The 17,641-nt window shown below is 38.8% G+C and overlaps 1 protein-coding gene across 1 annotated transcript in view; it reads left to right on the forward strand.

Annotated features, from left to right (window-relative positions):
* Positions 1-17,641, forward strand: part of LOC129241834 (adenylyl cyclase 78C) — a 118,592-nt gene that overhangs the window by 82,032 nt on the left and 18,919 nt on the right. Inside the window, exons 11-13 of the mRNA XM_054878356.1 lie at positions 9,438-9,574; positions 12,401-12,541; positions 12,753-13,278. Of these exons, the coding sequence (XP_054734331.1) occupies positions 9,438-9,574; positions 12,401-12,541; positions 12,753-13,278 (804 nt within the window). The remainder of the gene's footprint in view (positions 1-9,437; positions 9,575-12,400; positions 12,542-12,752; positions 13,279-17,641) is intronic.

Consider the following 17,641-nt stretch of genomic DNA (forward strand, 5'->3'; position numbering starts at 1 on the left):
TCAAATTGAAATTTATTATTTTTGTGTAGAACTATTCCAGACATTTATTTTTTTATAGCTAATTCCTTTCAAATGTTGGCCGTAACTGCGCCGTAATACGACCATCCGTAAGCACCAATTTTGAATGACTCTCTGGAGGCCTTGTGTCGATATCTCGTGAATAACTTTAGTGATGTTGACTTCCAATACCTCAATCTCAAGCTGGTTTATCCACAAAGCATTTAGACTTTTTATAGCCCTACAAATAAAAGTCCAAAGATATGATATCATACGATCTTAGTGACCAATCCACTGGTCTGAGAAAAAAATAAATTGCTCACCGAAACGACGACGCAGTAAATCCACTGTTTCACGAGCTGCATGACATGTAGCGTTGTTCTGTTGGAACCAAATATTGTGGAGATCACAGGCTTTGTCATGGCGCGATAGCGTTCACCATTTACTGTTACGTTGGCGCCAGCCGCGTCTTTGAAGAAATACGGGCCCATGATTCTTCCAGCTCGTAGGCCACACTAAACGGTTGTTTTCAATGGTTGTAATGACTGTTCTTGAATGGCTTCAGGTTGTTTTTCAGCCGAAATACGGCAATTTATTTACGTAGCCATTAAGTCATTAATAGACCTATGCGCTGAACTTCATAAGTTGGCCTCAGCGCGCGATGAACACTTTTCGCAGAGCATCGATTTTCATAATACAATTGTACGATTTAAAAACGTTGTTGAGGCGTAAGTCTTTCCATGATGAAATGTCAATGAATACTGAAAAACTATTGCATATAGTTTGACAGTAGTCACGCGCGATCTGTCAAAAAGCCCTATTGGAAAAAATACATCCAATCTCGTTTATTAACTCTCGTATTTTTATGGAAGAGTTAACTTTTGGTGAGGCAAAATACAATTTCTTACACACCAAATCAGCTTTCGCAATTTGATGGAGCATTTTAACAAAAAAACTCCCGTTTATATTACACCCGTTACTATTTATACTATGAAAAGCATCCGTTAACACTTTGTTGTGTTTTTTTGCAACTTGTATTTGTGTTCCGAAAAAATCACAGCAAGAGCTATATGTGTAAGTACAATGTGACAGTTAGGATGGCTAAGTGGATTCTTTGATGACCGGCACTTGACATCATTGTGTTTTTATTCAGCCGATAGCACAACAATACTGAAATAAGTTTTTTTTAAATGCGCCAACCTATGCAACACCAGCCCATGGGAATTGTATGCGTATATTCTCACGCACATATTCTACAACAGCACATTGTTTCCACAAAAGGCTCGCGCTAACAACGCCAATGTTGACAATTCATTTGCATGTAAATCACTTTGAATGCATTTTTTGGCGTGTCAGCAAAACTGTTTCACACACACCACTCTACAGAATGATATATGTATGTACCCATACACATAAATATAAGTAATTGCCAAATTGCAATGATTTTACGGCACTGGAAAAATATGAAATTGAATGCTTAACAAAAATGAACCAAACTAAGTATGGAGAGTAGGAAAATGACAATACGTGCAGTAGTCAGCGAATACTCAAAATATTTACTAAAAATTATGCAAACTTGAAATTCTGCAACACCAATGTCTGCACATCATCTTCAACACGCACTACACATATACATACGTATGTATACCATACTAAATTCTACCTATGTGGCATATATACCTATACAAATCTGCTTATAACATATGGCATGTACGTGACCATTAGCTTGAGTGGTTCCGACCTCAACGGTAGTCGCTTTAGGATGCATTTTACATTGAATAACAACGACCTCCAGGTTTTTGTATAACAGCCAATAGGTTGGGACAAATGCGCAAAATGGTGCAAAAGTAAGAGCAAATGGATACACACATATGAATACGATGCATTTCCACTTAAGCTTTTCTAACTGTATGCTATTATTTTTTTAGATTTTTTCTTCTGTGATGTGCATACAAAAGTCAAATATTCGCATCATAAATATCCCTTGCTTTTTACTTTTGTTTTAAACTTTTGGACTCGGACCATGGCTTACCAATTTATGCACAGCTGTATACGATCATACGAATGTACGTAGGTATACTTATATGTATGGGTAGATACTCTTGCGTAAAGATGCAGCTGCTCCAGAGATTTTCAAAAGGGTCACTGCTTACAAAAAGCAATTCGTCTGAGTGTAGATTTTGCCATAAACACCAGTATAATTGCGCCAATTGGTTAGGTTGGGTTGGACTGGTTGGTTTGCAGTCACGCATAGACCGATTCGGTCCAGATGAAGTTCATTAGTTATGCGTTTTGAAATAGTTCACCCGCTATCGCCTGTTTCTATTACGAGTTTAAGGAGACATTTCCAATCCGTCAAACTGCGGTGCCCCCTAATATTTTAAGCGTGTTTTTAATAACGCCGGACATCTGCACAGGAAATGCTCTACAATTTCACTTGAGCCCTACTCCCTACATTTCCTGGATTCCGCACTGGCCGAGATTCTTATATAATAAGCATACACTGCTGGGGGCGTCCACCATGAGATCTTAGATTTCCGTGTGCCCATTTAAGCCCAGTTCTGCCTGATCTGCCCATTGCTGTAACGATCTGATAGTATTTGTTATGCTATTATTAATGGTAGCACGATTTCCCGTTACTACGAGGGCAATTTCATCCTCATATGCTATCAGCTTGGGGCCTTCCTCATTTCTTTAGTATCCCGTTAAGCACTAGTAACCACACACCACCCTATGTAGAACTCCTGCCCACTACTCTGACTAACCTAGCTTAGTGCCATTCCGAATTATTTCGTTTGCGACCTAATAGATTTTTGACCACATATAATAGCGGGTTTTATACCTAGCGTTCCTAAACTTTTCACTATAGCCACCCTAAACACGTTGTTGAATACCCCTGAGATATCTAAAAATATTCCTAAGCAATATTCCTTGCATTCAAGAGATTTTCTATAAATTGCACCAAAGCTCTAGTTAAAAAGTTAAACACAAAGGTTGTATGGCAACGAAAATCCTACCACCAATTAGCCTGTATTAGTTATTAAATTAAAAGGAAATAATATATTAATAAATAGTTGTATCTTTGTACTAAGAACAAATATTTGGTGTTTGGCATCAAAGTCTTTCCAAACGTGATCCTTATATCAGGAAGGAGAATTGCATGCCAAATTCGGTCATTTCGGTAACCTTTAGATTGGAACCTTTAGATTGGGTATTCAAAACAATGTTTTCCATGTTTGAACCATGATTTCACATCTGTTCAACCATTCGGTATTTAAAACAAACTATCTATTCATACGAGTATTTTATTCAATAACACTTACTGCTTTTTAAGAAATTCTGGTTTAAGAAATGCGAATATTCCGAATAATAAAAAATTACGTCGAGGAGTGCGCACTTTTCCCCCAAAAATGATAGAAACGAGATTGTGCCCATCAGAGAGTACCCCACGATCTATCCATGATAACATTACCAGGAGTAGGAACGCCTATATTACCAGCATCTCCAGAATTATCACATAACGAACGGGAATTCAACACCAATAGCGGTATTGCAAAACAACTTGCATTGCATTGGCACCAGCGTCTAGCGTTACTCGATGAATGTCGAGGAATATTTACTTCTTAGGCAGGATGATAGTAGGCCTTGCATCGTGAGCGACTTTTGCGAATTTCAGTCAACTTCCGCATCGCAGAACATCATTTTGATTTAGAAATGACTACAAGCGCAACCGGCTACTGCAAAGCTGGATTGGCCTTTAAAAATGTGCCGTAAGCTTAATTAAGCTGCGTTCTGCTTCATATATTGCTAGACAGTTAGAATTACCATATCGTTTTTACCGGTGTGTTAAGTACAGTCTGTGTCAAAAGAAAAGTACCTTTTTTTTCTTGTAACTTCAAGATATATTTCATTCTGCTTTTTGCTGCGTAATAGTCCCACTCAAGGGCTACGACGCCAATGCTAACTCAGGTTAGTGCCGTTCAAAACTTTCTCGTAAACGCAACCAAACAAAAAGGAGTGAGAAGTGTACGAAGCGTTTTGAGGCAGTATTTTTATGCACGCATTCGAAAAGGCCGAAATTATCGTACGCCGCGGCTGCAAAGTATCAGGTATTGTGTATTTTACCCATAATTTCACTTTTGTACGATTTTTGAATACAAAAAATTATTCGCGGAATATAACGGAACTATTTATATTTTCTTTGATATATTGTGCATTCAACAACTGATTTGTTTTGTATTTTTTTTTATAAAATTGGTAAAAATGCAACAACTGCTGCTGCAGAAATAAACACTGTTCATGGAGAGGATACCGTTAGTGTAACGACAGCGCAAAAGTGGTTTAAAAATTCCGAAGTGGTAACTGCGACGTGGAGGATGCCCCGCGCGCTGGTCCTCCTGAATTCTTTAAGTCCGACGCCTTGCTCGAACTCGTGGAAGCTGAGCCAAATTTGACAGTCGATATGATAGCTCAGAGGTTAAATTCATCGCATGGAACAGTTCACAGACACCTGGTTGAGTTGAGAAAGGTTTCAAAGCTGGAAAAATGGGTTCCGTATAGACTTTCCCTCGCCAACCTTCAGCAGAGAGTGAATGTGTGTTCTCAGCTGCCGCAGGGGCTTGAAAATGAAAGTGTTTTGAACCGTATCAATACTGGTGATAAATATGGGTCCTTTACAATAATCCTGTTTGCAAACGCCAATGGTTAGATAAAAATGAAACACCAGAACCGACACCTAGGGATGGCCTTCACCCCAAGAAGATTCTCCTGTCTATTTGGTGGAATATGGCCGGTATTGTTTATTTTGAACTTCTGGAACCAAACCAGACGATAACTGCTGATTTTTATTCCAATCGCAAGACCTCATACCGCAAGGCGAACATTAGGCAAACTGAACGAGCTCGGATGGGAGCTAATGCCGCATCCCCCATACTCTCCGGAATATCACCTTTTCCGTGGACTTAAATCCCATATGAGCAACAAGAACTACTCCTCAAAATAAGCTATAAAAAGGGATACCGAAGCATATTTTGGCTCCAAGGGCAAACAATTTTTTGAGCAGGGAATTAAAAATTTGCCTTAACGTTGGGAAGACATTGTAAATAATGAACGAAATTTTTTTTTGATTATTAAATACTTTAAACATCTTTTTTATTAATTTTAAAACCACCTTTAAAAAACGCACGAACTTATGGACTGATCTGATTATTAAAAAATCAAAAAAGTTTATTGTGATGTGGAATCAGCGGTATAAGGTGTACAAAATTGTTGATGACTTATCCGAGCGCGGCTTGAAGCGAGTGGATAAAGTGAACGTCTAACTTTTTTAGAGGGGCCCTTCTTGGGCCCTTCGGGGCCAAGCACAATCAGTTCTTGCTAAAAAGGGAATAGATGTGAGTATCAACACCATCTATCGTCGACCGAAGGAGTCGAACATATTCTACCGGCCCACATCATCAAAACCACTGCCCCCTAGAAAAAAACATTAAGAAACAACAAAACAAGAAAATGGCATCACAGTATTGGACTGGCCTTCCCAGTCCGCAGACGCCTTTTGAAAATGTGTGGGGAACTATAAGAACGCATCAGTCCTAAAGCATCAGTGATCTAAAGCCAATAGTGCGTCAAGCTCGCAAAATCTAGTCCTGTTTGTCGACGAGCTCCGCAGAAAAGCTGGTTCAAAGCATGAAGAAGATGCCAGGCTATACTTGACAACGATGGAGACTACACGGCTTATTGAGTAATTGCAACTCGTAGTTTTGTACATACTTTAATGTAAAAAAATGTTAAATATATACCTTCTTTACTTCATGAATAATCGGGGTTCCTTTTTTCTGACACACACTGTACCAAAGCGGATGTTACGGATAAACCGGAGAATATAAGCAACAATGCATCATAATTTCTAATATGACGGGTATTTCGTCAATATTCACCACTACCTATCGGAGTTTGCGACATGAGCGGGAGTTTGCTCTTGTAGCCACATCATTTTACAATAGCGAACACTATTCACATTAACTGCCTGACCGGCCTCATTTTGGAAAAAATACGGCCCAATGATGCCGCCGGCCCATAAACCGCACCAAACAGTCACTCTTTGTGGTGGCATTGGTTTTACGGCAGTCACACTTGGATTATCCTTCGCCCAAATGCGGCAATTCTGCTTATTGACGAATCCACTGAGGTGAAAATGTGCCTCATCACTGAAGATGATTTTCTTCGAAAATTAGTCATTCACTGTTGCCATTTCCTGCCACCATTCTGACCACTGCCGACGCTTGAAATGGTCAAGAGGCTTTAGTTCTTGAGTCAATTGCACCTTGTAAGCGTGTAAACGCAAGTCTTTATGCATAATGTTCATCAACGACGAGCGTGAGAGGTGCAATTGTTGGGCATGACGACGAGTTGAGGTGGACGGCTCTTCAACCACACTATCGCGAACAGCAGCAATATTTTCTGCAGTACGAGCTGTACGAGCATGCACTGGTGTTTTCACATTTTCATCTCCTACACACCCGGTTTGCTCAAATTTTTGCACAATTTTTCCGATTGTATGCTCATTTGGACGATTAAATTGACCGAAAAAATCACGAAGTGGGCGATATGCATTTTGATTTGAACGCCCGTTTTCATAATAAGCCTGAATAACTTTAACGCGTTGCTCGATTGTGTTTCTTTCCATGGTTTAAATTGAGTTAGTCTGAAATTGAAAAATGTCAAATGAAATGCAGAAAAAAACTTGACGTTTAAAAATTGAACCACCCTTTATATACCAAATATGTATATCACTGGCGCTTACAGTTTTTTTGATGTTTGGCCAAGCTGCTCTTCCTATTTGTGAAATGCCTCTTAATGTTTTTCCGCAAATGGAGGGACCTACAGTTGTAAGCCGATTCCAAGTGGCAGATGTTTTTTATGAGCAGCCTTTTCGTGGCAGAAATACACACACAAGTTTGACACTGCCTGACAAGGGGCGATCGCTAATAAAAAAAATTCTATGAATGGATTTTTGGCTACTGTGGCCGAAATTCTGTATGCTGCATGAAAATTTCAAAGTGATGAGAAACTCTTTTTAATGAATAAATACATAACTGGAATATGCTTTTTATAGTTTTACACACTAAAAGCCTAACCTATTGATTCCCATTTCCTATCATTTTATATAAAGTATTGGCACATTTATAATCTTCGTTTCAGTGTACCACATGGACATTTTAACACTCGAACTACCAACAGTTGTTATATACCAAATTAGAGGGCAAAATGCAATAACTTAAAAAAAAGTTTTAAATATAATAAAAAATATTGCAGGCACACCATATATAAACATCTATTTACATAAAAAGTAGTAATATTTGTGTAGATATTATTTGGATCACCACAATTCTTGCATATAGCGATTTTTTCAATGTACAATTTTATAACGAACACATATACTCATAGCTGTATTTTCATTATGAAAACCTAATTTTAATATCATATATATATATTTTGTATAATAAAATAACCAGCGAAAATAAATCGCGAAACATTGTTTTGTTGCAATTAGCAGAAGAACTTTCCGCGGAGTATAAATCCATCTGAACAGAAAAACTTGAAACTTTCAGGGCTGTTCAAGATGTTATTCAAGTTTTTCTGTTCAGATGGATTTATACTCCGCGGAAAGTTCTTCTGCTAATTGCAACAAAGAAATGTTTCGCGATTTATTTTCGCTGGTTATTTTATTATACAAAATATATATATATATATATATATGATATTTTAACTCTTATTTCGACCATAGGGCTTCAACCACTCCTCTTCGGTTTTGTGCTAGCGATCTTAGTTCGTTCCACAATAATCCAAGAGACTTCATTTCAGCTTGATTTCAATTTGTTGACATGGATTCCATCGCTGCGCTTGTTTACTGACATTGCCGTCATTTTTCCTTAGTGTGTTGCCAATCCATTGCCATTTTTTTTTATTTCTGATGCAATTAAATTCACTTTGTAGATCAGATGCCTACCAAAATTGTATTCCAAGCTTATTGGGATTTTTTAGCATATAATTTGCGTGAAACTGCATCTCGCTTTGGTAGGAAATAATTGTCTATCGATCGAGATGTTTGTCCCGGTGATAGCAAAGCAAATTTATGCGTGTGCAATCGTAAACTCGTGCATTTCCTTTATCGAAGCATTTCAAATATATTACAGAAATACTACAAAAAACGGTAATTACATTTTCAGGGAATTTTGATTCGCCGTAATGACGGCTTGAAGTAGATTCTGAGAAGTTTTCGGATGATTTTTATATTGAAGGCGTTAAAAATAACGACCCGTGTGTATATGTATGTAGGTAACACATGGGCTGAAAAGTCCCGGGCCTAACAAAGAAAACAGTTTTTTTTTTGTTTTTGTTCAAAATTAGCTTTATTCATTAACGTAATTTCCATCAATAACAACGCAATCATTCCTGCCCGTTCGAACATTTCAATACCACTTTTGTGGAGTGATTTATCTTTTGCGTCAAAATAGGCCGCGGTTTCACCGATAACCTCTTCATTCGAGCAAAACTTCTTAGCGGAGAGCATTTTTTTTAGGTCTGCGAACAGTGAGTAGTCGCTGGGAGCCAAATCTGACGAATACGGTAGATGTGGTAGCAATACGAAGTTTAATTCATGATTGGCATCACAAGTCACAGGGCGTTGTCTTGATGAAATAAAACAGTGAGCAAACGCGATACCCACTTTGAACAGAGTCAAATGCACATGCAATCAGCTAACTCACGCAACTTCACTTTTCGATCATTCATTTTGTGGATTTTTTTTATGTTATCTGGAGTTACCACTTCATTTGGACGTCCACTGTTTTGTTCAACGTCGGTGTCTCTACGACCACATTTGAAGTCTGCAAACCATTGATTTATTGTTGTTTCTGATGGAGCGAAGTTTCCATAACACTTTTCAAGCCATTGCTCCGCTTGAATGGTATTTTTCCCATCAAGAAACAGTGTAAAATTAAAACACTAAATTTCTTTTGATCCATTTTGGAAGTTAGTACTAACTGAAAAAGAGGTGAATGCAATAAAACTAGCACCATGTGGTCCCAGAACTTTTCAGGGGCTTTTAAAACATAGAAGTGGAAAGTCAAAATAACCCGGAGTATTATTAAATACATAAAATTAGAAAAAGCCATACAATAATATTGTATAATTTTATCAAAAAAATTCGAATGAAGTTTATAGAGAAAATCTGCGAACAATTGACATAACCGATCATTTTGCCCGGTCGGTAGTTCTAGTGTTGAAGTGTACAGCAAATTTTATTTAGGAAATATCTGCAATATTTTCAATATTTTTGCACACTTAAGTCTACTCTAGTCATCCTACTATCCATTTGCCATTTGTTTTGTTCTTTTGTATAGCACTTGTATAACAATTTATTTCTCCTACACCCTCAGGTTGATTTGAATATGCGAATCGGCATTCATAGTGGTTCGGTGATGTGTGGCGTTTTGGGCAATAAAAAGTGGCATTTTGATGTTTGGTCCAACGATGTTATTATTGCCAATCACATGGAATCTGGCGGTATTCCCGGGTGAGTAATAAAATTGTTACTTGTGTACGTACATATTCGTATGCCTATGGACATATTCGCATGGCATGGAAAATAAAAAAAAAGTTTTGTTACAAATCGAACAGGAAGCTAACCGCTGTTTTTTATTTTAATGTATAAATATTCTTATTTATATATGTGTATGTACATGTGCATATTGCATATGTGGAAAAATGGAGCCTGAGCGAAAATAGTCAATTAAAATTTCTATTGTAAAGTTAATGGATTCCTCGTGTAAAATAATGGATTGGCAATATTGAACAGCAAAAAAATGTTCTCTTCTTAGTTGTCATATTTTTAAATTAATTTATGCGTACTTAGTGAAATTAAGGTTATGAAACTAGTGAAAAAAGTTGATTATTTTATTTCAGTAGTTTTATAATGCATACATCTATACATATATACATACATATGTTTGTACAGACCACCATTAAATGACAAATATTTTTTATTAGACGCTTTTTTTAAAGCGGAAGCACACTCCGAGACTTCCTGCTGACTACCGAAAATCTACCGCTTTTATATAAAAATAACATTTTACGGTTCCATGTCCATACAGGGATCGAACTCGCACTTTGTGTCGGTATGCCACACACTTAGACACCGTGATATTCTCCAAATGGCTACTAGGGTAATCAATTAAATTTTAAACATAAGAAATGTCCTGACGAAGAATTGGCTCGTAGTCCAAGGAAATACTTTTGCTATTTGACCTGAAGTGGCCTGATATACTAACAAATCGACAAACAACCAGCGTCGGATAACAAAACCAATTCGATCGTCGGCGACATTTGGCTACCGTACAGGGACTAAGATCAGAATATGGAATGTTAAGATACTAAGAGATAGCGACAACATAGCAAACAGTATGAAGGCGAGATTTCAGCAAGCCGAACGTGAGATGCTGTGATATGGTATTTCAATCCTATGCTTTAGCGAAGTGCGATGAACCGGCTGTGGTGAATTTCTATTTATCTCCTGCCAGGCATACAGTCCTACTATAAACTGGCAAGGCCCCAGGTAACAAACATGAATCGGGAGTTGGCATTCCGCTTAATACTATAGCTAGGCGCGGGTTAATGTCGTGGAGACCAGTATCAGACAGGATTATGTGGGCGCGCTTAAAGCCTAAGGTCAGAAACATCGCAATTGTCCAGTGCTACATTCCAACTGATGGTTCGACCGACTGCGAAAAAGAGGGATTTTATAACCAACTGAACGCGGTGTCTGATTCTTTGCCCAGAGGTGATATCATCTTTGTTGTAGGTGACATGAATGCAAAAGTTGGCGGTGACAACGCACTACTCAAGCTTGTTATGGGTAAGCATGGCTTCGGTACTCGAAATGACAAAGTTGAGTGATAAGTTGACTTCTGCAACTGAAGAAGACTGGTCAAGGAATGTCATAAAGTAACTTGATTGTCCACGGACAGTCACTGCAAAGTATACCAAGTCGACCACATTGCAGTGAGCAGACGATTTAAGATATGTTTACTTGAAAATAGAAGGGGGTGCAGATATAGTTCCTGTTCGCGATCACCATCTTGTCATAGCAACAATACGCCTATGCTCGCAAGCAGTGTGCAGATGAATCAGTGGCGTCGCAGTCAAAGCCGCTATGAAAACTTGTGCTGATAACGTTCTCGGCGCAACGCCTAAAGGTAAATATAGAAAATACGCCAACGAAAGGCCATCAGGGAAAAATTAGCATTGGTGACGGACCGAAGCGGCGACCAAGCTACCCAGCTAGAAGAACGATATCGCCATCTCCGGAAGACCGTCCAACGCTTCGTGTGCCACGACAAGAGAAGCTATATCAACAATCTGGCAGATGAAGCTCCTGTTTCAGCTAGAACCGGTGATTCTCGTGCGTTACTCGAGACAGAAATAAAACACTGAACAAAGCGCCTTTACTTCTGCCTTTTCTAAATTGGGTGAAGAAATACAAGAAATACAAAATATTGCACACAACTACAGTCCTTGTGACTTTATCTCAATATAAATTAATCGTACTGGCCGCGTAAACAGTCAAATAATTTTCTATAATGAAATCAATTGAAGATATCGACTACGCCGACGAAATATGTCTGCTGTAGCGCAATACATACTCACATATACAGTCAAAGATCGCTGCGGTGAGCGAATGTGCAGCGAAAGTGGGCTTGAAATCAACATTGCGAAGACAAAGTTGTTGTGCGTCAACTCTGCGCTTTCGCAAACCTTTCAGATAATCGGCACTAAACTCGAAGTAGTAGATGAATTCTGATATCTAAAGTAATGTAAAGTCTGTTGTTCTATATGGGTGTGAGGTATTTACCAATCACAGACTCCGCAAAATTGTGCGCGTTTTCTGGTACTAACACCGACCCCTGGGCATTAACGAAGTAGACACCCGTTCATCTGAAAATCCCACAAAGCAAGTGGAAAGGGATCGGTCACAGTCTGCGAAAATTACTTGGAGAAATCACAAAAGCCGCCCTCGACTGGAAACCACAATGCAGTCGAAGATGTAGATAGGCCATCCAACACGTGGAGACAACTAGTGGAAGCAGAAGTGCTACAAGCATTTCGCACTTGGCGACAAATCAAATTCTTAAGTTTAAATAAATCTAATTTTAACTTGTTCATTAAGGCCCTTTGTTCCACCTGTATGAAATAAAATTTACGTCTTAAATAAGCGAACTTTAAACCACGTCAAATCTGTATGAAGTGGGAGATATATTTAGTTGTGTGTAGATTTAATTTTGCTTTTACGTTTTGTATTGCAATTAAGTGAATTTTCCAGAATTACTTCAATTACCTCTTTCAGACGTGTACACATCTCAGAAGCCACACTTAAGTGCCTCAACGAGGCCTACGAAGTGGAGCCGGGCAACGGTGGTAGTCGAGACAATCACTTAAAAATGTTGAACATCAAAACGTATCTTATAAAGCGCACCGAACCATTAAGGTGAGTGATTGTGTCAAAAGGTGAAGTGAAGGAATAAATAATTTATTGAAGTGCCGCAACGCATACTCTACGCGTCGTAGGCAAAGTAAGCTCGCAGAAAATTAATTACATTTCAATTAGATCTTAAGATATTTTTCGCACCTTTGCTGTTGTTTCACTAAAGTATTTAAGTATTCCTTACTTTCAACGCCTTCGTTTGTATTCTTCTTAGACCAAAACGTCGCTTTGGCACGCGCAGCAGTAAACATTTGGCCAACACCATTTGCAGTGCGCCCGGCTGCTCGGATGTCAGCACTCCTGCTGCCGTCACAACACCCGCCAGCATAGACTCCAAATCCATATCTACCACAACTGGTGGCGAGGCGCAACAGCAACAGCAACAACAAACAAACTTAACACCCAATCCACTTCCACCACTTGTTTCGCTGCAAAAGAAGAATATTTCGGTAAGCTCATTGCCAAATGTGATGGAAGGTGTAGCGTTGGATAATGGCAGGCGTGTGGGTGATGGCATCAATGGGACAGGCAAAAATGGGGGTGGCGGCGGTTCAACTGGCTTGTCAACGGTGTCATCACCTACAGCGATGACTGAGCCCGCAGTGGTTCACCAGCAGCCGTTAAAATTTAACGGTACCGCAACTAGTGTACAGAATCTGACCAGCGCACTCGACCCAAAAGCATTAATTATCGAAGATGAACCAACCACTGAATGGACACCGGAAATTCCATTTAAAAATGTAAGTGTATCCTCACATACTCACACATATGTACATCTGTATGTTTATGCAGATGTAGTGATAGAATTTTATTTGAATATGCGTAGAGAAGTTATGCCGTGCTTCAATGTATTTATTTGCTTCGAAATGCATATGTTGTTAGTGCCACTTGTGCTAGTGTGAATTTTTGGATAACAGGAGTCTGTGTAGTGGCAATGCGATGTTCAATGACTACTTATTATTTCCTTTGAATTATGGTACCACCTTCACCTGGTGGTATGCAGATTTTTTGCGAAAAATAGTAGTTAAATTGGTTTTGAAATACTTTTTAATTCACTTTAAGAGAGCAGATAAAGTCTTAATATGCTCAAATTATACTTTATTAAGTACACGGAAAAAATATGGTTTCCTAGTTTGGTGGATAGATCTTCGGAAGGGCTGTAACACTACTAAATTAGAGAGAGTACAGTGCTTGGCATCACTGGATCGCTCTTACCGTCATTCTGGACTTACTTCCCGTTAATCTTCAAGTTCAATCCATTGCACTATTGGGTTGAAGGAGGTTGGCATACAGGAGGATGAGGTAGAATTTTGAGACAGATTTCTTCTTCCTTCTCTGTACTTTGTAGAGATCTCTCTATCCGCAAACTGGATTTTGAAAGTTGTGCTAGGGCTATCTTTCCAAGCAGGCTGGATTGGAAGGAGGAGAGAGTCTGTACTTACATACGTACCTCTGTTTTCACCGACGGATCGAGGATGGGATCTGGAGAGGAGCCAATATCATCTCTATATCAGTCGTCAATATTTCAGTCACCTTTAAACTGCCGAAAACTAGCAGTGTTTTTAAAGCAGAGGTCTTCGCGCTCCTGCAGGCATGCAAAATGCTTAGGGTCACTGTTGGAAAGGAGACTATCTTTTCCGATAGTCAAGCTGCGATAAAGGTCCTGTCATCACCATATTGAAGCTCTCTTCTGGTCAACTCCTGTAAAGAGGAGATCAAAACATCTCGAACGTGCAAGAAACATTTCTCTTATCTGGGTTCCAGGGCATAGGAACATAGAGGGAATGAAGTTGTCGAAGAACTTGCCAGAAAGGGGTCAACAGAACCGCTTTCTGTTGTGCCCATCTCCTCCCCATTAGTGTCTCTTTGACCGTTGTTAAAGGGAAACTGCACAATTTCTTTCTTAAAAAAGCGCAAGGCAGATGGAGTTATATTTTCTCTATCTATCTCAAAAATACTTTGACCTCAGTATGATGGGAGCGAGAGCTTAAAGCGCCAGGGATCCCCCGCCATTAAATTTTCAAACTCATAGCGGTGGTCCCCGGCCATAGGGTAATCGGAACGCATGTGGAGAAGCTTGGACTTTCGTATAACTCCCATTGCAGAAGTTAGGGGATTCAGCAAAAAAAGAGACCTTTGAACACTTTCATTGCAAATGTCCGAGTTTGGGGGCTAGGCACTTGAGGTTCCTTACTTTACGTTTTGTGAATAGACTGAGTCAGTTCTCTAGCCTATATCCCTTTTCTCTTCTCCATTACATAAACAGCACTGTATGGCTGTAGATGGTTTTTCTTCCTTTAAGTTTTGTTATTTTCCGCAGGTAGTGGCCTATATTGTGATATCAAAACGGCACTCTAGTCCTACTTGTATTGTACCCGTGGTGCCCTTGCCATCTAACGCCTGCGATGCGTTGAGTTTTTGATTTCAAATTTTAACAAACTTTAATGAAATTTCACAAACTTCTCGCAAAACATTAAATTATTGTATATCCATAAAATCATTCAATCCGAGTTCGAAAACAATTGTATGTCCGAATCCAGCTTTTGCTCCTTATTCATATTGATCATAGCGGTATTAATAGCAGCTTTCAGAGACAATGTGGTGTTATAAGGATGCTTATTGGTTTCACGTCCAACTACGTCCTACTCCTAGTAATCCAAGGGATTAAGGGCTGGGAGTTGGGTCATAGAACTTTTCCGCTATCCAATCTTGTGTCGCCATCGCTTTGTGTGAAGGGGCAGAATCCTGCTGAAAGATGTATGTATGTACCGCGTACACAATCAATCCAAGATCTCACTATTGTCTCTAGAAATGTGTATATGCAGCAGAATTCACTTGAAATCCCTGAGAGCTCTGCCGATCAGAGCTCCGAGATCAGACAACGTCAAAACGTTCCTCATGTTGTTTGCGTTTTGCAACAGATTCTACATCGTCGCCTAGATATATATATATATATGTAAGAAGAACTAAACAGCATCCATTCGCAAGCTATGCCATCTTTCTGGGAAGAGAAAATAAGAACGACCTTCTATAACCCTCTACGCTTGTAAAACAGCGATGTGCAAAAATAGGGGCGTAATCCCAATATCTATCTACATACATATCTCACTTAAACCGTAATCGTAAGAGTTATTCTTCTGCTTAAAACGAATGTTTGGTGGCCTTCGTAACTACGTCACAACGCTCTGAACATAACTTTAATTCTCATAGACATCTGATGCAGAGAACAAGTTAACGGTCTGATCTTGGCCACACCTTCTCAATTCCTTTCACAATTTTCTATGGTATGGTTCAGATGTCATCGAAGTAACCTGGGTAGTAGTAGTGTTGATTTTTTTCTTATATCACCAATACAACCTCAATTTTTTCGTAAACACATCGCTGTGATGACCCCGCATACATCAGCCAGGCGGATAGATCTTTCAAAAATAATCTATTGTTGGTCGCACCTCTGCATACTGTACATTGTGTACGTAACCTATCCTCCTTGGTAGTTTGTAGCATAAGACTTTAATGCGTTTCTGGTTAGCATCGCCGTGCCCCCATGAACCTTGTTATCAGCTTAATTTATAGCGTAGAACTTAAATCCTGGCATATACAAATTATATTTGTTTATAAAATGAGTTTTTGAAAGTAACATAATATCCACTTTATTTTATATCAGAAATTTCACAGCATTAGTATTCCAATGGCTTATTAATAGCTCGACCATTTTTCATTTATAAACATTTGCAGCATTTGATTTTGTGCTTTATTTTGCGATAATTTATTCAAATCTATATATATAAAATTCAAATTATGTATGTATCTATAGATCGACTTGCGTCCTAAACGCATAAACCGATCGTAACCAAATTTGAAACACGAACTGGATACCTTACCGGGATGGTCATAGGCTAAAAAATCTTTTGATATATATAGGGGGCGTGGCACCTCCCATACAAATGGAGTTTTTAACAGTCCGTATTTCTGAAACTATTTACGTTAGGCCACTGAAATTTGGTAAGGGGTTATATGACATTAATCCTTACCACATCCACAAAAACTGCGTATAACGAAAAAGGGGGTGTGACACCTCCCATACAACTGGAATTTTTAGCAGTCCGTATTTCTGGAAGTATTTACGTTAGACTACTGGAATTTGGTAAGGGGTTATATGACATTAATCCTTACCACATCCACAAAAACTGCGTATAACTAAAGAGGGGGCGTGGCACCTCCCATGCAAATGGATTTTTTAACAGTCCGTATTTCTGGAAGTATTTACGTTAGACTACTGGAATTTGGTAAGGGGTTATATGACATTAATCCTTACCACATCCACAAAAACTGCGTATAACTAAAGAGGGGGCGTGCCACCTCCCATGCAAATGGATTTTTTAACAATCCGTATTTCTGGAAGTATTTACGTTAGACTACTGGAATTTGGTAAAGGGTTATATGACATTAATCCTTACCACATCCAGAAAAACTGCGTATAACGAAAAAGGGGGCATGGCACCTCCCATACAACTGGAATTTTTTATAGTCCATATCTCTAGAAATATTTAGGCTAGACCAATGAAATTTGGGAAGGGGTTATATGAGGTTAATTCCTAACACCTCCAAGAAAACTGAGAAAAACGAAAAAGGGGACTTGGCACCTCCCATATAAATGCAATTTTTCATTGTCCATATCTCCGGAAGTATTTGGGCTAGACAACTGAAATTTGGTAAGAGATTATATAATGTTAATAGCTGCAGGTGCAGATGAAAACTGGTGATAGCTAGAAATGGGGCGTGACACCTCCTATACAAATGGGATTTTTCATACTGCATATTACTGGACGCATTTATGGTAGAACACCAAAAATTGGTAAAAAGTTTAATGAAGTTAGTATTTAGTACTCCTAGAAAAAATATGAGCTTAGAGAAAAATGGGGGTTTGACCATTTGATATAGAAACGAATTTATATTATCAACGATAGAGGTTACGGATCAAAAAATCGCGTACGAAACTATTCAAGGAATGATTATTGAAAATAAGGGAGGATTAATTTTTTTGGATGCGCCTGGAGGAACCGGCAAAACATTTCTGCTTAATTTGGTATTGGCTGATGTAAG

The sequence above is a fragment of the Anastrepha obliqua genome, chromosome 3 (genome assembly GCF_027943255.1).
Source record: "Anastrepha obliqua isolate idAnaObli1 chromosome 3, idAnaObli1_1.0, whole genome shotgun sequence".
Taxonomy (NCBI): domain Eukaryota; kingdom Metazoa; phylum Arthropoda; class Insecta; order Diptera; family Tephritidae; genus Anastrepha; species Anastrepha obliqua.